The sequence below is a fragment of the Meleagris gallopavo genome, chromosome 1 (genome assembly GCF_000146605.3).
Source record: "Meleagris gallopavo isolate NT-WF06-2002-E0010 breed Aviagen turkey brand Nicholas breeding stock chromosome 1, Turkey_5.1, whole genome shotgun sequence".
Taxonomy (NCBI): Eukaryota; Metazoa; Chordata; class Aves; order Galliformes; family Phasianidae; genus Meleagris; species Meleagris gallopavo.
This window is the reverse complement of record NC_015011.2, coordinates 66354646-66376096: the sequence shown is the minus strand read 5'-3', so window position 1 is coordinate 66376096 and position 21451 is coordinate 66354646. Positions and strand designations below refer to the sequence as shown.

Here is a 21451-nt window from a genome sequence, read left to right as displayed (position 1 = left end):
CCTTTCCAACCTTGTGATTCTATGATTCTGTGATTCTATGATTCAAATAGAGAGCTGCTGGGAAAACCAAAATCCCAGGAGCTTGCAGCTTATGTCTGTGGTCCAGAGGAAGAAAATGTCTCAGCCCTAAGGACTTTTGAAGTTAGAGACTTAACAGACTGCAAGTTATTAGAAATGCCTTGAAACAAATCTTGCCTGGGATAGAAACGCAAGTGAATTTGGGGACTTGGAAAAGTATTGCCTTTGAGTGAGGAGTGTCTAGAAGATTACCTGCAAGTTTCTTTTTTGAACTGGAAAATCAGGAAAGTGAAGTTACGTGGGGAAGTAATTTCTGTCACTTTTGACAGGAATTTTGTTGTCTTCCAAAAAGTATTATAAAACAGCATAAGAAAAATTTAGAGCTGCTGGAATGGATCCAGAGGAGGCCACAAAGATGCTCAGAGAGCTGGAGCACCTTTCCAATGAAGTTAGGTTGAAGGAGCTGGACTTATTTAGCTTGGAGAAGGCTCCAGGGAGGCCTCATTGTGGCCTTTCAATACTTAAAAGGAGCTTGTAAGCAGACTAGACACTGTCTTATAGTGATAGAACTACAGGGAATGGTTTTAAACTAAAAGAGGGTAGATGTAGGTTAGCTGTGAGGAGGAAATTCTTTACTCAGAAGGCAGTGAGGCATTGAACAAGCTGCTCAGTGAAGCTGTGGGTGCTCCATCCCTGGAAAAAATAAAGGCCAGATTAGATGGGACCCTGAGCAGCCTGATCTTGTGAGTGGCAACCCTGCCCATAGCAGGAGATAGGAACTGGATGGTCTTTTGGGTCCAACCCAAGACCTGCTGTGATTCTATGATGAGAACAAGAAAATCAGAGCATTCCAGTTTCTTCCAGTTATGTTATCACCATACCTTAAAACAAGATGTTTCACTTTTTGCTGGACATACGAATCATGACCAAGACAGAGTTGTATCACAGTCAGTATATCTTGGGGTCCTGGTGGGCAGTGGAGAAAAGAGACCACCAGAAAATGTAGACATTTATCCTGGTACTTAGTTTTACTGTAAACCACGTCAATGTTGGTTTTTTTTTTGCAGTACAGTAGTACAGAAGTACAGTTAATAATTGGTTAACTACAGCTGTAGGGGTAGTGAGGATGATATGTGGGGCTAAACTCCACTTTCTATTTAAAGAAGTTACTGAAGAATACTCCAAAATTTGACTTACATTTATTTAAGATTAGGTCTGAGCCTTGAAAGTCAGATTTGACTAAAAATTCTTTCTTAAGTATTCCAGTTGAGAAAACACAGAATTTGGGTTTGACTCATTAAAGCTACAGAAACAGACATGGAGGTCTACTTAATTGTAATAAAAACTAGTAAAGCTAGGAAAGCTTTTCCAGGAGTACTATTCATAGAGTTCTTCCATTTTCTGTATCACCCAAAACACTGAATATCATTCCTCTTTATCCCCTTCAAAAAAGTCCTGAGAATGCCCTGCTCTTGAAACTAGCCTTAAACACTGAATATCATTCCTCTTTGTCCCCTTCAAAAAAGTCCTGGGAATGCCTTGCTCTTGAAACTAGCCTTAAACATCTCCAACGTATTAACTGGATCCTGCTGGCATGCTCTATGGTAAATTCATATATCTACCAGGTTTATCTTCCACTGCCTGCAGTGCTAGCCACACTGTCTCCACCAACCTTCTGGCTTAAGCAGCAGCATCCATGTTAAAAATAATAACTTCTCCTCATTTTCAGCTTGATGGCTAATCCATCTTCTGCCAGTGTTTATCCACTGCTCATCGAAAAAGCTTTTCGAACAAGAATGCTGCCATCCTCCCCTTTGTCTATTTTGTGCTTTTCATTACTATATACTGTAATCCACTGCATTTCTTGCATCTTTTCTGATACGCTAGGCATTATCTTCCTCAGGTTCACTTAGAAAAAGAAACTGCATATTCTTTTCTCACTTTTGACTTTGAATGCTGCATTGCCTTTTGCCTTGAGCCTCTTCTCTATATATTTTGGATTCTCATTTGAATTACATCAGCCTCATCAGCCTCATTTGGTAATGAATCTGTTTCACTGGCAAGCCTCAGTTCCCTTGTGAAAGGTTCATTTGAAGTCTGCCTCTCTTGTGCCAGATTCTAACCAGAACCTAAGCCCCTTATCAGGAACTTTGTTACCTGTCCCAGAATTGCAAGAGTGGCTGCACAGCTTCCAGTCAACCAAAAAGTCTTAATCAGTTTTTCTCTCTGTCTTTAGGTAAAAAAAAATTATCTCACGTTTAATTTCTGCATGGGAGGTAATGCATTCCACGTATGTGCAATATTATTCCATTGTTATCATGCTGGGTTTGAAACATGCAAAACACATAACCTCCATCAGCACCAATGGCTTTTTCCTCTTTTACTCATAAGCAAAGTTCTGTCTCTCAATTTCTTCCAGCTGAATATCATACTTCCAGAACACTACATTCTTCTAGTCAGATAATTTTCTTTCATTTCTTAATAGCCCTTCTACCATGTGGTATCAAGTAATCTCTGGCTCCAAGAGAAAGAGCCCCTTTTTATTCACTTAAACAGTTCCAATTGCTTCTGCTTCACACAACCAGCATTTCTGCAGCACACCTTCCCTAGACTTTGTACAGGAGGATTTTAACTACACAAAGATACAAATACTAATCCCACAGCACAGAATTTGTTCAAATATTGTTTCTCTTTCTTTCCACTCCTATATTCCCTCCTTCCATTCCTTGTAAGCATTATGTTTCATTTCTAGGCCCATATGCAACCCTCTCACCACCTAGAACGACTGTTTTCATACATACACATGGAAAAAAAAACCACCAAGCCCTCGCTCAGGGGGTTTAATAATTCCAAACTCTTGATTACTATTAACCACTCAAACTATCAGCATTCTGCCCCAGAGGAGCTTTGAGAAATTGGTTCAGTGCTTGAGGCCACACACGTTTTGGTGCTTTTCTGTTAATATTTTAGATATTCAAACAGGAGTTCCAACTATTAATGCAAACGTAAAATACATTAGTGAACTGCATCAGAAAATTCAAACCTCTGCTGCCACAGGATGAATACACTTACTATGAATATTAATGCATCCCTTGGAATTAAACATTAATACTTAACATACACACTCTCAAAGTTTAAAACCATATAAACATCTCAGGGAGAGGGAAGAAGAGGAGAGTAAGGAAGGACCAGACAAAGGAGACAGGCCCTAGAGTCAGGAAATGTTCTGTGAATTAAAGAGCATTTCTGAGATAAGCTAGACATGTTTCAGGTATTAGAGGACAACTTGACACTACAAATAATTTCCTGTAATGGAACATAGGATGCAAGCTTTTGTTTTAGCTTTTCTATTTTGCCCATTACACAGCAGGAGATCCATTACTGCCTAACAGCGTAAATTTACTGAGTTGGTCTACAGGATTGGCAGTTCCAAGTTCCATGGATATAGGCCATTTCTCTGTACCTGAACGCTCAATTCCCATGACCCTCCACACTGCCTCCCATCTAGCAGTAACAGCACTTACAGAAGTGTGCCGTGTGAATCCTCCCCTCTAGCTTCAGCCAACACCCAGTTCTGCACCTTGTCTAAACTCATCATTTAGACCCTCTGAGAAAGTGAGAAAGGCGTTGCCATGGTGTGTTACCACCACCATCCTAGACACCTATCTAGGTGGGCAGGGTAATGATCCAGCTTTCTTCACTGACAGGGGAGGGAGCTGGCAACAATTTAAGCCAGGTGCTTTATTTTCAGACGGCTGAAATTAAAGGATATTCATCTCTCCTGCCCTTGGCTGGGCTGAGGACTGTACGAGCACCCAGAATTTCACTTGTGAGGTTAGGCAGTATGTATAATCAAAGGCTGAATGAAGGATAACAGAGTAGATACTCTCAATAAAAAGTGTGGCTGCAGAAATGCATAAACAGTAGCCTGATGTGTACTTGTTTACACTCCCCTCTGAGATTCAGACATATGCCAGTTCTGCAACCACAGACCCTGGCAAGAGCTCTTGGCAATGCAATAACTGCCAGGAAATCCACAGGAACAAAATGGTGCACCAGGATATCACAGCAAGAAGGCCACCTAAATATTGCTCTTCATGGGGATGTTGTGGAAGTTACTCAAAAATGAAGCCCAAACACTGGTACCAGCCCTCTCTCTCATGAGAATGCACCCTCTGGCAGCAAGTTGGAAATGAAATGTAATTGAACGTGTGCTCCCATGTCATCAAATTTCTTTCTCTGAATCCAAGTCATACTCACTGCATCATGATGCATTTTCTGCAGCTCTTAAAATCCCCACAGAAGCTCATCTTGGTCTTTTCAATAGCTTGTTCAGAAGCAGCCGTAGGAGAAAATGCTAGCCCTCAACACTGACCCTGTGCTCTGCTGTTCAGCAGGAGACATTATTTTTCTGGACAGCAGCCCAGAGATCCTGGACAAAGCAGTAGCAGATGTTATGATGCATGCTCCTCTGCCTCTGGTTTGGCTAATGAGGGAGCGGAAACCACAGAGCATGAGAGCACGAAAGCCAAACTAGAGACCGTGGCCTCTGCTTTCATCTTTTTCATTATGTTTAAGACTGGGCTTTGTTGCAGACTGTCTAAGACACGTGAAAAGATCTTTAAAAACACAGATCGATGCCTCCCATTGTTCAGGCAGAGGGAAAAAGACAGATATGCTCTGCTCGTGCTGCAAAGAACATCTAGCCATTGCATAAAGCACGTGCTCAAATTGACTTACCACAATCATTTGTGCCACATAGCTCTCTGGACCAGTGTATTCTGTTGGATCTTTCACTTTGACAAGCACTATAAAGTACAAATAATGCCACATGTTGTGTTCTGACTTTATATGCTCCTCAAATGAAACTGTCTTGTTATCAAATTTGTCTCTCTCCAGTCCTGCAAAAGACATGAAAGTAGTACAAAAAAATAAGTAAATAATATAAAAATACTGGTTAAATATGTTAGAGAAAGGAACCTAAATTAATTTAAAGGATCATAAATTTGAAGGATCTTAATTTAAAAGCTATAACCACATACAGTAACTGCCAGGCACGAAATACCAGGCCAGAGGCATTCCTGACAGAATTCTTTCAGCACAACGCTTATTCTCTTTTGTGATATTTCCCCGTTAATAACAATAACACTATAATAAATAAGTTACAGTTTTACAGTGCCTTCTGTGCTGAAGGCTATAAAGTGCCTTACAAGTGTTGACTCTGATCCTTTCTAAATGTATACTGGTTAGCACACAGCATGCAGTCTCAGTCCTGATCTTGCAAAGATTTATGCACGTGCTTAGCACCAAGCATGTGAGTAGTCCCACTTAAGCTGCAGTGGGATTGCTGAGCACTTAAACCTAGCAGTGAAGGTGAGTCTGCAGCTCTGCAGAAATACAGTCTCTACAGAGATGCAGTTGTAAGAATTTCATTCTATTCTTTGTTTCTGCTCAAATCTCTGACGAAGAATGACAAAGTGAGAAAGGAGAGGATTCACCAATGCTTTTCTCCATGTTACAGCTTTCCTCCTTGGATCTCTTATAGGGGCTCCCACTGACACTAAAACTCTGCACAGTGTTCTTCCCTGTCAGTACAACCATGGAAACAACACCCAGCCTATCAAAAAGAAGGTAATTCTAATGTCCCCTGGGGGAGTGAAGGTCTGCCCCTCCTTGTGGCTGCACCTCAAAATAAGTGCAATTCACCCATGGTCTTTGTGAGGATGATTTTCATTTAATTTTTTGGTTCCCTGTTTCAAGTCATCTTCTGAAATAGGCAGATTTTCCTGTTACCCTTCTGGAATCCACTGTGCTGTGAAATAGCAAGCTGTACTTTCATATGCATCACGCTACACGTGAAATAAAGTCAGCAGCTGCACCATCTCCATCAATAGTGATGATGCGAGTGTGAAACACAGTACTTCTCCCTCAGACCCCAAGTGGAGACTGTGAAGCCACCTCTTAGCAAAGCTATCTTCTGACTCCTAAACCGAATTTGTTTCCTGCTGAGAGCGAACAAATTTGGAACCAAATTCTGACATTTTTACAGACTCTCCTCACAGAAGATAAGCCCTCTTCACTATTTCACTATTTATTGACAAATACTTCATTTTACTCCCTTACCCACAAAATGTCTCAATAGCTCAGAAACTTACCACAGATGAAACATGTCGTCTTCAGTATTTCCTCCTTTTTCTGCTTTTCACTCCTGAGATCAGCAAATGTATCAATGATGACTCCAAAGATTAGGTTTAGAACAATAATTATGACAATGAAATAAAACAGAAGATCATAAACAACTCGAGCAGCAAATAAGGGCTCCTGCAACAATAATAAGGTTGCAGTAAGATACAAAAATAGCAAACGTCTAAAATATTAAACAACATTTTCACATTAACTCAAGCAAAGCTATGCATCTTTCTCCTCATATGCCAAATTCTTCTAGCCTTACTTGCACAGAGAGGGACTGGCTATATGAGTAAACAAAGAAGTTTTGGCTGCATGTAATCCTTTCTCTTTGGGACTCCTGTTGTCCTTTACACAGTTTCCCAAATCAAGGAGAGACAGACTGTCTTGTGTTCCAGGTGCAGTGTAGATGCTTTAGTGTAGTGCTCTACTGAAGGTAATTACCTGGCCAGCACACTAACAGGGATAAGCACTTCTAGTACCATTTGAGATCAACAATGACCCTTAATGCTACGTTGTGGCATACAGGAATATGCTTAAGGAAACATGCTTATGGAATGTCCTCGTGAAATTCTCCAGACTGTTGCCAAGTTTGCACACTAATCAACTGGAAGCAAGAGGAGCATACTTACGTGATGCCAAGGCTGAAGTAGCCTACCATGTTCTGCCCAAACATGGTGCATTAGTGGCTTTAACACTATACTAAACCAGTCACCTGGCTATAAGCTGGCTCAGAGTGGGTAGACCAAGCTTGTGTCCTTCTGGAATAGAACACGTACATGCACACAAATTGCTCTGAAGTGCTCATTTTCCCTATTTCATCACAGTTTTGTATTTTCATGCCTTCACTATTTTCCTTCTTGCAAAGTCTGGATGTCTGGATATCCAGAGTCTGGACTCTCATTAACACTTCCAATAAAATAGCAAAGTTGTTCTGTGGCAAACAGGAGACAACACTCAGCGTAAAAAGGAGAAACATAAAATCCAAATCCTGTTCATCATGAAGCTGTCTTGGAAGGCACCGATTTTCTCAGTTTCCCATGCATTCGTTTGGATAACTTTGTACCTTTTATGACATGCTTTAATGCAGTTAGTTGGCATGACATTACTGCTATGTGGCAAGAGTCATTTTCCAAGTTTGTAAGCATCTACACACTTCATGTGGATAGACTATATACAGGCAACACATGTGGATAGACTGTAGCCTATAGAATCTCCTAGCCTATGAGTAAGGATCTGGATTCCTACTACCTACAAAAGGTTGTAGTAGAACTGAGTTATTTTTCTCAAAACTCTTGCACATCCTGCTGAGGGACTACTTGTGAGTTTCATCTTTCTGTTAAGATGTGGTCCACTGGGCAAAGATCTGCTACACTGCCTTTATTTGTGCTGTTCTGCTTGAATGTAAATCAAAATGCATAAAACCCAAATATTATGAGTAGTTTTCAAATAAACTGCATTTTGGAGAAAACTTCTGGAAAAGGACTTGCACCCTGATACATGAAATCCTGTTTTGACTTTGATGCTAGTTCAGATAAGCATCAGATAAGTACAGATAAGCAACAGGTCCTACTCCAGTGCAGATGCCAGGCTGAATTTCAGTTAAAAATACACCTTGTGGACTAGAACAGAGTCTTGACATAAACTTATCAGTCAATCCTTTTCAAAAGTTTCCATTTGTAATTACTAATGTAATAGTAAACTGATCCAATCCAGCAACACTTCTTAGCAGCGCTTTGAAGGTTAGAATATGTTCCAGTTTTCCAGAAGGGATAAACTACTGCCTAGAGTTCCTTTCTTCAAGTAACATCATCGCAACAAGCTTAGCTCTTCCCATTAAGTATTCTATCTGAGATTTAAAAATTACATGGATAAATCAACTGTGTGACATTAGAGCAGGCCAGATAAAAATACTGTCTATAACCTCTAAAATTGACTTTGGCATTCATGAGATGCACAGGGAGTAATGCATTTCTTCCGCCAGAACACTTACATCTTTGGAAGGCTTTCTGAGCACGTCTCCCACACCACCACCATTTCGCAGACCTTGGTTTAATACTGTCACAATGCACATGAGCAGGGTGTCACAGGTCCTTTCAATTCCATCCTCCTCTTCCTCACCTATAAACAGGAGAACAACACCTTCATGAATCAGAATATCAAACGATCACTTATCAAACAAAGTCAGAATTCTCAGTGAGAGAAAGGAAGTGCAATACATCTGCCTTTTGTATCCTCTAGCTAGAATTTCAATGATCATCCCTATCCATTTGCATGTCACTGCTGGTAACATTCATAGGCACAGCAGCCACATTTACCCTGAAGAGAGACAGCGAAAATCCCAAGCAGTAACCGTTTATGACCAGAGTCGTCATCTCTAGTCATGGGAGTATCCCTTCCCTTACAAATACTCCCACTGGTTTCAGTATGACTGCTTTTTCAGCGGGCCTCCAAAGTGCACAGCTGACGTGCAAAAGAGAAGCAACATAAACACAGAATTAGAAGCACATTCACAGAAGCATTGTCTTCCTGTGAAATCATTCTTCTACCCACGTATGCACAAGCCAAGTCATGTTAGCATTTCAAATTGTTCAGGAGGTACTGGCTTTTGTACCGGTAAATCTGTCCGTGATCTTTCCCCGGCGCACCAGCACACGTGCCTAAGCGCAGGTCTGACATACATTAAATGAAAGACTCTCACTGACCTCAGCCTGAAAACTTGGATTCTATTCTTATCTCTGCTGCTGAGTTGCCGCATGGTTTTGGCTGAGCCATAGAGGATACTGTTGTGCAGGAGGTATTTGAACGTGTAGAGGAGCTGGGCTGGAACACAAGTCCCAGAGGGACTCCCTCTGCCTTGGCCAGAATTCCTCCCACCACGCACTCTCAAGCTGTGGCTGCATCAGCAACCTCCTTTTGAAGAGCCCTGCTTGAGCTTTTCCCTGTGTCCTGCTGGCTTGTGCTGAAGGGTCAGGGCTGTAACTGCTGCTTATCCTGCCTCTCTCTCCCTTTCTCTTTAGGGATACATTTGATTAAGCAGTGAAGGCAGCAATTTTCACTTGGTTTGCCTCACGCACTTACTGTAATACAATTTAATAAATAACAACTGCCTGCTGGGATAGTTAACTGAAACAGCATATTTAACAGCCCCCAAACCACATCTGAGGCACCGAGATAGACTTTGATACACCAACTGACTGAAAGCATTCACATTACAGACAAGCAATTTGGATTTAAAACATGGGTTCCTCAATTGTGGTTTATGTGATAGATACATGCAGAACAGAGATGGTATCCTCTGCTTTTGCCACCACTGCTTTTTATATACAAGCAAATTAAATGGAAAAGAATTCCTGATTGAAGAGACTCTAAGCAAAAAGAAAAGCAAAAGCAGACATGGGATAGACTTCCTTGTTGATCTATATATTCACTGCAGACACTGCTACCTCTAAGAATTCCAGATTTAAAAAAAAAACAGAAACAATGAAAAACTCCCAGAAAACTGCTCGAATATTGAAATTGAAAGGATTGAAACAATTAAACCTTCTTTTTTCCTCTGTTGCATGTGGATAATTTTTACTCACACTTTGACCTTAGTCACATCAATTTGTCTCCTCTACTTTTGTATCCTGTCCCAATTTCCTTTTTCCAAATGTAATCCATGGATGTTTTGGGAGCTAATCTCTGTGCTTGAAAAGATGGCTATTCACAAGAGAAATAGAATAAAAACAAAACCCAAAGACTTTATAAAAGCCACAGCTTCTATTTCCTTTACGTACTTCGAGAACAAGATTTTTGTTACTCACAAGACTAGGGTCAGGTGCTGGAAACAGCAGACATGGGAGCTGGGTAACTCTACTGGCACATGTCCGGCCCCCGCTGGTTTGCCCTACTGCTCAGCAGTACTCACGGCTCAGACACAGCTTGTCTACACACATACACACAGTCTATGCCCACATTACCAACAGGAGTGGATCTGGAGCTTGAAATGGTGCTAGGAACCCAATGTCAATGCTGAATGTGGTTCAGAAGGCTTTTACTTGCAACAGCTCCTGTCTGGTGAGTGACCCCATTAATGGCTGGACAACATTAAAGTAGGCTGTCTTCTGATCAGGTTTAATTCAAAAGTAATGTAGAATGAGCACTGAGACCACCCCGTGATGTCAATCACATGGCAATGAAGTGGGATGGCAGGAAGATTCACTTAAAAAGCGCTTCTAGTGGCCCACAGCCACCTGGCTTCAGGGCTTGAGTTGCAACACAAGCAGAGGCAGAGGAGACTTGCATGCCCACATGGATCAAACTGAACTTGTCTGAAGTGGTACCAGGACTGTGAGTAGAATGAGTGAAGATGTCTCCCTTTAAAAAAAGGTGTCTGCATTTTTCCAGCATTGGCCTTTGTGGAATAAAGAGCACAAAGTGCATAAGGCCAAGCCAACATAAGGGAATGTAAAGATCCTTTAAGAGGATTAAGCACTTCACCAGGTAAAGACTTAAGTGATACTCCAAAGGGAGTATCCTTTGGAGTAAAGAGTGGGAGACTCCATAGCAGAATGAGACAAAATATTTTTAGCCTGACAGCTCAATGCAGTAGGGAGGAAGCAGGGTATAGAGAGGGGATGTTCCTGAGCAGAGCAGACTGCCTCTCAGTTAACTCCATCGCTAAAATAAGCAATGACTGAGCTCAGGCTCAGCTGATGAAACTCAAGGTAGAGGCACAACTTCATCAGAACAAATGACTTGCTGTGGTATGATTTAAAAAGCAACGTATCTACATTTCCACTGTGGACCTGAGATGTCACTGAAAACACTTTATGTATCCCACGGACAGCAGCGAATTTCTTTATGCTGCTACAGCATGAATCCTGCCAACTCCCACGCTGACTTGCCTTTGCATTCTACTGCACTCACATTTTTGCCAGAAGGCAGAACTGTCCCAGCTGAGGACAGAAGGTAGATTCTCAGTAACTTCTGAGTTTATTCATTGGCCAAAATGAGCAAAATGGTTCTTCCTGAATGTTGTTTCTTTAATATTACTGGATGAATAGAAGTAGTCCAAGATTAAGTGAGAGAGTACTTACATGTTTCATATAGCCCTCTTCCATTATTGTTTAATTTTTAAAGAAACAGTAGTCAAAGAATAAGAAATGTGAGATTTCTATCATTTAAAGAACTTGGCAAAAGCTAAACTGCATCACTTTTGACTGATTATTTTTTTGAATGTAGCAGCTTTGGCAATAGCTCTTAGGCTATTTTCTCAATCTAGTCAGACAGCTTCCCATTTTGTTTATGAAGCCTATTTATGCACTTGTTTACAAACTTGCTGGGGAGAAAAAGCCTGCTTTTATAGCCCTGTCCCTCACACCCTTCATCCTCATGAATAAATAAATAAACAAAAAGTTCAAAATTAGTACAGGGAGAAGGAAGCATGTGAAATTGTTATACTGGATACACTGGAACACAGGATAGGAAGGGAGCGCTCAAGTCCTCAGCTTCAGTCCCTGGCAACCGCAGCCAAGTGCAGCAGGAAATGGTTAAAGCCTGTAGACCAGGTACGTCCAATTCATGGGCCACATGCAGCCTGGGACAGCTTATAATGTGGCCCGCTCCATTGCTGTGCCATCATGGCAGCAGTTCTTCCCCACAAAGTGGCCTAGCCTGGCCCCAAGCGCTCAACTACCACTCAGCAACAACCAAAACTTTTCACTCAGAAGGTGGTGACGAGCTGGAACAGGTTGCCCAAGAGGCTGTGGATGCCCCATCCCTGGAAGCACTCAAGGCCAGGCTGGATGTGGCTCTGGGCAGCCTGGTCTGATGGTTGGTGACCCTTCCCAGGGTAGGGAGGTTGAAACTAGATGATCATTATGGTCCTTTTCAACTCAGGCCATTCTGTGTTTCATTCTATGATTCAAAACATTGGCCCAAGACAATTCCTTTTCACTCAGTGCATCACAGGCAAGTCAAAAGGCTATTCACCCATACAGACCATCCACTGCTCACACTGCAAAGGCCACACTCACACTAAAACAAATGCAACAATTGCAGTGCAAGACGAAATGCCACAACAATTCTGTCTCAGGAGAAGAGAGTAGGGGAGACAGACTAGCACCAATGTTAAGAGGTCCTGAGTGATTCTGTAGCCTCAAACAATAAAAGAGGACAGGGAACGCTGTCAGCTTGATCCATAAAAAATTCCTTCCCCTCCCAATGTCTGGTAATTGACTTGATCCCAGTAGGACACAGTGTACAGACCTTTTTTAACAGAACATACAGCTGACAGGGTCCTTCTGTATACAGATCAGCTTCATAATGCAGGTATTAAAGTAAAACTAGACCGACTCACCCGCTGAACTACAGCAATTAAGCATTTCACTTGCCACAAACATAAAGAAACAAAACTTGCCTATCACAAGCAAGGCTTGTAACAGCTTCGTTTCCTTGCATTTTCCACAAGCTGAGAACACACAGATGGACTGCTACCCATGCTTAACTGAGCCACAGTAACTCATTAAGGCATAGCTGGTCCGGGATCTGAGCTCTTAGGTTTTCTGCCTACACTACAACCTCAGCCTAGACACATGGGAAAAGTAGAAACAAAAGCTTACTGTTAAATGCTACATCATTAAAACAAACTCAAGCAGCCCTAAATGGATCTAATTGTGGCTCACTCCGTGCAGGTGAGAATGCTGCAAGTAAGCAGCAAGCTTTTTCTCTCAGCAAAGCCAGATTAAAAAAAAAGACCTGTCTGTTGAAGCATAACGATTCAGCATGCTATTTTAATAACAAAACTCATGTTGTTGCAATTGTAATCAGGTGTGGGAAAAGCACTTCAATTACAGGCAAGTTGTCAGCTAAACTCCAAGCATTCCAGAAGTTGAGTGCTTCTGACTTACAACGATAATCACTTTTCACACACAGTCTCTGTAATAATAACACACAAATCCCTCAGTTCCAATTGATCATCAATTTTGGGAAACTTTTGTACTAACCTGAGTTAATAATAGGAATGCTTTTGGAACAATTCTCTTTTGCACAGGCTCCCATCATTGATGTGAGGGTTGTAGTGGGGACTTCACCAATACCTAAGGAAATAGCAGAATATTGATAAAAAGACAGATACTGCACTGATAAAAAGACTTCAATCAATATTTTTCTGGAAGCAAGTCACCAATTTGAAAAGTTGAGAAGAAAAAGCAGAACAAATTATACCACCAGTTCCTCCTTCCTCAAGCATTCTGCATCAACAGCTCAAAGCAATCACAAGGAACAAAAACAGTTTTATATTTACTGTGTATCACAGCTATTCCTATTTCATCTCCTGAAATTAATGAATCTACATCAAATGATGCTTCTTCTGGTTGAAACAAAATATATTCAAAGCAAGGAACAACTGTCAGATATAAAAATAATGTCAGTTTTAAAACCATTGGATAAATTATTCACAAAAGCTGACAAGAAGGACACCAAGCTGATGTTCAGTTATCCTGAACGTAGAATATTTAAGAGTTTTCAAGGATTATAACACACTTTGGTACTCATTTGTAAATATGTATGGGTTTGAGTAAAACACTAATTTAACATTCCCAAAGTAGGTAAATGTGTACATCCACTTGATTTTATCAAACCAATTTTATCTTGTGCATCTTCAACAATTTTCTGCATTTCAAATCAGAGGTACAAAAAGGTTTACAGAGAAAAAATGAAGGCAAAATGATGCAACCAAAGTAGAAACCTAAGAAAATTTCTGTAACACAGAAAACACATCCACTCTGACTCTGTCTTTGTGTTACTTTTTAAAGAAAAAATTTAAAGCACTTTTCTTGGGATGCAAGATGTTCTATAAGTATACCATCAGCATATTTGCTTGATCTGTTTTTGATCAGAAATGGCAATGCATTAAGCCAGAAACACACACACATACCACTAAAACCTTCTTAAGAACTCAACTGAAGAAACATAATCACACAGTAACTACTGCTCTGGATGAGACCAGTGTTCCATGTAACCTAGCCTCCTTTCTTCTAGGGTAGCTACAATTATTTTTCTAAACGAATCTTCAGATGATAAGTTCTGACTCCAAATGAATGGTAAATCAAATATAAGTCATCTTAGCCCTTTGAAGATGATCAGTGACATAAAGCCAGGTCTGTTAAAGAAATTTGTCAAGTTCCTTTTCTTACATGGTATCAATTAGATATATGAGTCCATCATACTCCCTTAGGCCCATAAGTCATGAATGAGCTTTGCCTAATTTTGTGCGGCAGGTCCTGAAGTATGAGTTAGGAGAAGGCTGGCAAAAAAGGAGTGCACACAATCTGAGCTGGCTCCTACTGGTTGCTCTGTGCTTGCATACATATCCGGAGCGCTCAGCACTGGGAAATAGATTCCTCTAGAATTTAACCAAAAGTTATTCTCAGGTATTTCTATGCAGACAGTTACTTCTCTGCCCCTGCTCCCAGAAGGCTGGTTGGTAGCAAGTACATAAATCTCAGCATACCCGACCTAGCTTTTTTTCTAGCAAATAGAGCTTGCAATTTTCTGTCCATTTTGGTAAAATCTCTCATTCCAAGAAGTTGAAATCCTGCCATTTTAAAAACTGGCTAAAAACCTTCTGATTATTTTACTGAAACCAAGATTATACACTAAGTGTGTATTTTCTAAAATATATGCTGAATTTACAAGATGCTCTCAGGAAATCTCCTATCAGCAGAAACATAGATTTTGTAATAAATTTCTGCTGGATGAAGCTTGAATAGTGATCAGGTGAATAGACTTACTGAACATGCTAAGATTACATGCCTCATGCAGCACAGAGAAAATAATAAGCACTGCTTTTGAGGTGGAATGAGAACCATCAGAATCCACTTGGAGTTGCTCTTCATAATACTTATGAAATGTAGATGTATATCTTTTTAATGTTAGCAGAACTTAGAAAAGAAACTGTGAGTGTTAGATTTTAGTATTTCAACAGGAAAGGCTCAAAAACAACTAAGCACGAAATTTTACCTAGAGTCTTAATTTAGTCCTAAGGTATAAGGAGTTAGATTGGCTTCCACAAGGTACAAACACATCGTTAAAATTTCCTTTGAGTAAAGATTCAGTCAGACAGACAGAAAGGTGTACTTTGGAAGCAAATTTTAATAAGAAAAGCAATACCTGCAACAGGAGTCCTGATTTTCAACCTGTCGACCTCCATGATGAAGTCGTCCTTCAGGAAGAGGAACCCAATGATGGAGAAGAGATAAACCAGGATGAGTGCTAGCACTGCAGTGAGGATGATGGAACGACCATTCCGGGTAACACTTTTTATCACGTTTAGCAAAGTCTCCTCTCTGTATACTAGATCAAACAGCTGGAAATACAATAATGTAGAGGAAAAAATGAATACAAATGAGGCTACATACAGTGTACATGCAGATCCTACATAGGAACACAATTTGAACTACTGAAACATGCATCTATCCACGTTCTGAAGTCCTAACTTCATAAACATACAATTCACACTGATTTCAATGGGTGCTGGGGTTGCATATACAGGAGGGGACAATCAAGCACAGAACTTGAAATTTTAAAATAGATTATAGCAAAATCGAAAGCTAAAACATATGTTTTACATAGGAGCCTGATTCAGACTCAGGTAGTTGTTACCAACAAGATTCACTGTTTACTCATACTCAAAACCAGGCTAGATTAAAATTCAAAGACAATGTATCCATACTACAGATCTACATCCACAAATTTATTTTTCTTGTTATGTCCCATCTGATGAAGACGCATGGGTTGCATCTGAAAAACTTACTTGTGCAAGCAAGTAATTACGTCTGTAAGCTGTTTCTTTGAGCTCGTGGGATCATTTAAAAATGACTCACATGTGCAAGGATTTGGGCCATCTCTTTTTAGGACAAACTTAAATTCATTGCACTATTTGCACAAAAGCCCAAACTTCCATTCTCATTTACCCTGCACTGTGTGCTTTCCTGGTATTTAAAGAAAAGTATACATGAAGGTAATATCTCTTTAAATGTCAAAGGCCTAAAAATAGCAATTAAATGTGATAAGTGCTTTTCAAGAATCTACAGCTTTTTTCTTTCTTACAATTCTATTGATTTGTTATAGTGCTTTGGATTTTATCTGTATTTCCACTTCAAATCACACTGATTATAGATATTAAGTGACAGACTGTGATTGATCAAAATGGTCCACAGGACAAGGTATTAGTCACAATTCACAAGACCTGAAATCCACAGCCTTGTGAAAGGATAAATAATAAAGGAAGAAAGAGGAAAGACAGTTATCATTCATTCCATACAAGACAAAGCTTAAAATGAGGAACAAATACCAGAGTTTGGAATACTTCCACCACAAAGTGAACACCTGTAAGTAACTTGGGAATGGATAATTATAACATCCACGAATCACAAACATTTGTTCACAGCCATCACTGTAAAAAGTAAGTATATAAAATGTTTCCTCAACTACATGGCACATCAGTATTTTACAATAGAGAATCCCCTACTCACTGAAGGAGTAATATGATTTGCTGTGCATTTTTGAAGGAGGGCATTAATTAGCAGGGAAGATGCATCCATCCACTTGAAAAGGGCCCTGCAGCTAAAGCCTCAAAATCTTGACTATTTTGAAGTCTGTCCAATCCTGAAGCTGATTTTACTGTCAAGATATTGACCTGGAAAGTGACTTCAGTAAGAGAGAGTAAGGTTTGAACCCCTAAATTCTGGAGTGCTTAGCACACCTCTGTGATATTACCCCTATTTAGGAAGCTGAGAAAAATACAACGGCAGGATAGTGAATACATATAAATGACCACAATTTGTTCTGTCTCCCTAAAAGTTTCATGTTTTAGTATGGAGCAAAAGGATTAGAAAACAAGAAACCCCTTTTACTACCACTCAGCATGAAGGGAGCAGTTAGCTGAGTTTAGCATAATTTTGTATGATTCATTTTCACTGCACCTGTATCATATTATAAAAAGGCATTCTATCTGGGTAATGGCAACAAAAGAAAATTGAAGTGGCATACATTTAATGTGATGAATCTTTCCAGAGGCATGCCATCCCTATTCCCCAAGTAGTTTTTTTATTGCAACATGTACAGAGGGATGGAATAGTTGGCATAATAGCAGTGGCCAATTCCTGGCCAGGCAGATCACAGCCTGAAGACCCAACTGACACAAGATACACGAATAACATACGCTGGATAAAGGCATGCTGGGGAAGAATAGAAGAAAGGAGTGGGCTGCATGATAATTTCATGAAAAGAAACAGAAAACTGTCACCTCTAAAACAGATAAAGTAACTCCCAACAGAAGCAGGTTCTAATGAAAACAGCAGCTCCTACAGGGCAGCAACACAATGGCATGCTAAAAATACACATGATTTGGCTTGATTGTCAGGAAGAAATTGAAGACAGCTGCATACGTGCAACGGTATTTTCTATTTTTGCAAAGTTTTCCCCTCCACAGAAGCACACACTTACCAGGAAACTGTAGAAGAATTCGTGCACACAGAGGCCCAGCATGCAGACCAGGACATATGCCACGTGATAGAGAAAAGCCATGTCCATGACGACCGCTCTGTAGCCACGAGTAAAAGTTCCCCGGTTTCCAACAAAGCTCACCAGAAACACTATTTTGTTGCAAAGCTGTGGGAGGTAAAGAAAGGCTAGGTTTATTCCGTCAGAAAAAAAAATGCTGTTATTTATTGCTTGCATTGCTGTAGAATGAAAAATTCTGGATAGGCTACTTTGAACAAACACTCAACTTCTAGATGGCTGAAGTTCAAATGAAACAAATCTAACTCCAAGACACACTGGGTGTGAGTCCATCAGAGTAACTGGAAGTGTATCACCCCTTCACCACTGCACTGAGATCTCTACAACATTCATGAGAAGGCATGGTGGGATTAACATCGTAAGGCATTAAACAACAACTGGGGAGTGAATTCCTACCAATTCCTACCAATTCCTAACAATGAGTTCAGATCTGAGCCCATGCAGGAGCAGCTATAAATGCAATTGCTAAGAGAACAATAGTAACACAACAGCTTGTGTAGAGGTGGGAAAATCTCCCATTTGCTCAGATCACATTTTTTTCAGAATAAGATCCCTTTTAAATGTACCGGTGTCATTTCTGAAGAATGGTTTTTAAATACCAGCAACAGATTTGCCATTGCTCTGAGCTCTGCCTGCATGTGAGAAGTATTGCAGAAGTACATAAGAAAGGGGCGTTTGGTAATCCAGGACTAGCAATAAGGACTCAACATGTTTCTTCTTTCACAAATTTGACATGGCCAAGCACTGCTTGCTCGTCTTTACCTCGGACTACATGCCTGGGCATTTTTGAGCACGCAAAATTTTTGCAGAATCAAATAACCTAATACTTTGCTGCCTGGTGCTAAGCTGAATTAGGGCTGCAACAGTCAGGCAGAAATCTAAAATGATGACTTATGAGCGTGACTGCCTATCCTACAAAGCTCAGTAAACATGCAAACATAGCCATGAATAAATTAAGAGATCTAGGAAAGGGCTGAGAGAATTTTTAATTTTGAAAACTTTTTTCAAAAATATAGATTTAGGCTCACAGAAACACCTGACAAATTTGTGTCAATTCTGCTGAGCATATTTGTAGAGAAAATTTTTCTTTTAACACAAGGAACTGTAAATTTGGTTCCTTTCATTCAGCAATATTTCTTTGAAATTTCATATTGTTTTTATTTTTAAAATATTTGCATGTGAACAAAACCAAATCTTTTTTTCTCAGCTTTTCTGCTTGCTGACATCACTGTTTCGAGATGACTGGAAATTATTTTTTTTCTTTGTGTTAACCAGTGAGCCTGAAAAAGTTCTTTGCACAGTTCTAATTAAGACCCTTAATATCTCTGCCTTTGGTGGAAGGGAAAATTGTGCTTGCTTGAGTACTTACATTAGCAGCACCAAGAAGTATCAAGGTAGGACCGAGCCCTATTGTATATATAGACCTGAGAATAACAGACACCAGAAAGGGTCGAATGCCAACAGGCTTGGAGATGAAAAACAGCATTGCTGTACAAAGTGCCACAGCTATCCAGAGGAGGACCGAAATCAACGGAGAAAGTGTGCCTGTATGGAGGAGAATGAGAGAGTTGAGAAACACATCTTTGGAGACTCAGTTTTTCACCACAAAACAGATCCAGAAGATCAATTCCTTGGCCCATAGAGCTAAGACAAAGTGTGACTCATGCATCACTGCTGACCACGACTTACCCTAACTGCAGTAAGAACTATTATTATCATAGTATTGTTGATTTGCACAGGTAATATAATAAGAGCAGCTAATGAAATTTCCATTAAAATCTGCACAGTGCTCAGAGATGAAATAGTTTACCCTGTTCCTGGAGCAGGCTACTAATTATCTCCCTCTTGCAAGGATCATTAGGAATCCTTCGGTCTAACTCGGTGATTGTTCAGCTGCAGAAATAGCCGGTCCTTGGGGTGGCACAGCAGTAGCACCAGCCACAGCATCTCGTTCCCAACCCAAAGGGCACAGAAGCGCCCTGCTTTTAGAGAAGCAGCTTGCTGCTCAAGGGCTGCGGGCATTCAGCAGGAGGCAGCTCTGCCTCTGCTCAAAAATCAGCCACTTGCCACAGTGGGGGGTGGCCATGAGGACTTGGGCAGAAGTAGCAGCATCTGCACTGCCAGGAGCTGCCGAACCACTGCGCCTTTCTCCCAGCGGGCGGCAGGTCCCTGCTCTTGCTAAGCTCCTACAGGCACGTAAGCTTTCAGAGTCAGGCTGGGCAAGGTGATGGCTCCCAGACTGTCCATGAGACTTGAGAGAAGCCCGTGGTTTCCCTTTCTCCTCTGCTTAAGGCCCTGGGAACACACCATGTCGCTTTGATGCAAAAAGCACATTCAGATCTCGCGGTGCTGTCACACTCATACGCTGACTTCTACTGATTAACTGAGAGCTCAGTGGCAGGGGAGAACGGAATAGAGAATTTAGTAAGGATCACAATAGGAATAATGGTATCTCTTTGGCAGCAGATACACAGCTAAGCAGCATCAGTGAAAACAGTAAGGTGAGGCCTTGTCCTCGAAATTCAGATGGCATCCAAACTTTTCCAAAGTTCAGGAGTGTTTATATCCCTTGGCAAGAGATTCAAGGGCAGCTCTGCTTGATAGTTTCTTTGCCAATGAGATCTGGAAATTTTTAATGGATCCTAAAAAATAGCTTCAAAGTGGAGCTGAAAAATAAGAGCGAAGCACTCGGTGTTTCTTTAATAAATTTTTCCTTCTTCCCTACTGCAGGTCAAATGATTTTGTGTCATGTAACACATGCAGATATGCTCAGGGCAAAGAATCCTCATCTGGAGTGCAATTTCGCTTATGCCGTATGATGTAAGAAGTGCAGAAATCCATCAGAAGGCAGCAGCATTCCTGAGATGATTAGATCAGCCCAAGCACCTCGGACACGTGAGTATGGATTTGCACAAGGGGAAGGGGGAAAATGTGAGACAAACTCCAGCTCCCAGATCAGTTTTTGGTGGCGACTGGAAGTAAGGAGTCTGCCTCGTGACCGTGCTTATCCCATTGGGCCACACCTATTGTTTATTGTTCAGAAATCTCTTCTACTGCTGCAAGGACTAGGAATTGGAATCCTGAAATGCACTGTTGCTGAAATCACTGGATTACTGGGGCCACTTTAACTAATACCATATAAATCTGCAGTTCCAAGTATTAATGCCTATTGACTGCAGACCAGAGGATTTCCTTGAGTATAAATTAGCTAAAAATTCAGTAGCTTAAAAGGTTTATTTTTAACACTTCATTTCTTCTCTTGCACTCTGGCATGTGTGCACTCTGAGTGACTCTTCTGCTTACAGGCAGGAAAGCACTGCGTACAAATGCTTCCCATTTCCACAGCTGAACCCTGCAGACACAAGGCTGTGGAGCTCCCTGTGCTGTGACCTGCAGAGCCCACCCTGCAAGGTGAAAGTGCAATGTGGTCTCCATGCCAATATGCTTTAATCTGCTGCTTTCTGTTTAGCCAGCCAACAGGAATGTTGGATGGTGCCAATTCTGGTATTTTTGAAAAACACATGCATCTACTAGAAGCTGGCCTGTTTCCAGTAGTGCAGTTTACATGCCATCAGACAGAAGTGACTTCGAGTCACATTACTGGCTAGAATGGACATGAATCAAAGACCCAGAGGTGAATGGATCTACTCCCATTACTAGTCTCCTTTATCCCAATTAA

The 21451-nt window shown here is 40.8% G+C and overlaps 1 protein-coding gene across 3 annotated transcripts in view; it reads right to left on the bottom strand.

The window, feature by feature from the left end:
* The window catches only part of ITPR2 (inositol 1,4,5-trisphosphate receptor type 2), a 234261-nt gene that overhangs the window by 22512 nt on the left and 190298 nt on the right, over window positions 1-21451 (bottom strand). For all 3 annotated transcript variants that reach the window (XM_031555252.1, XM_010715644.3, XM_019616758.2), the window contains 7 exons: window positions 19142-19317; window positions 17698-17862; window positions 15361-15556; window positions 13194-13286; window positions 8198-8325; window positions 6174-6339; window positions 4759-4919 (listed from right to left, as the gene is read on the bottom strand). In XM_031555252.1, the coding sequence (XP_031411112.1) occupies window positions 4759-4919; window positions 6174-6339; window positions 8198-8325; window positions 13194-13286; window positions 15361-15556; window positions 17698-17862; window positions 19142-19317 (1085 nt within the window). The remainder of the gene's footprint in view (window positions 1-4758; window positions 4920-6173; window positions 6340-8197; window positions 8326-13193; window positions 13287-15360; window positions 15557-17697; window positions 17863-19141; window positions 19318-21451) is intronic.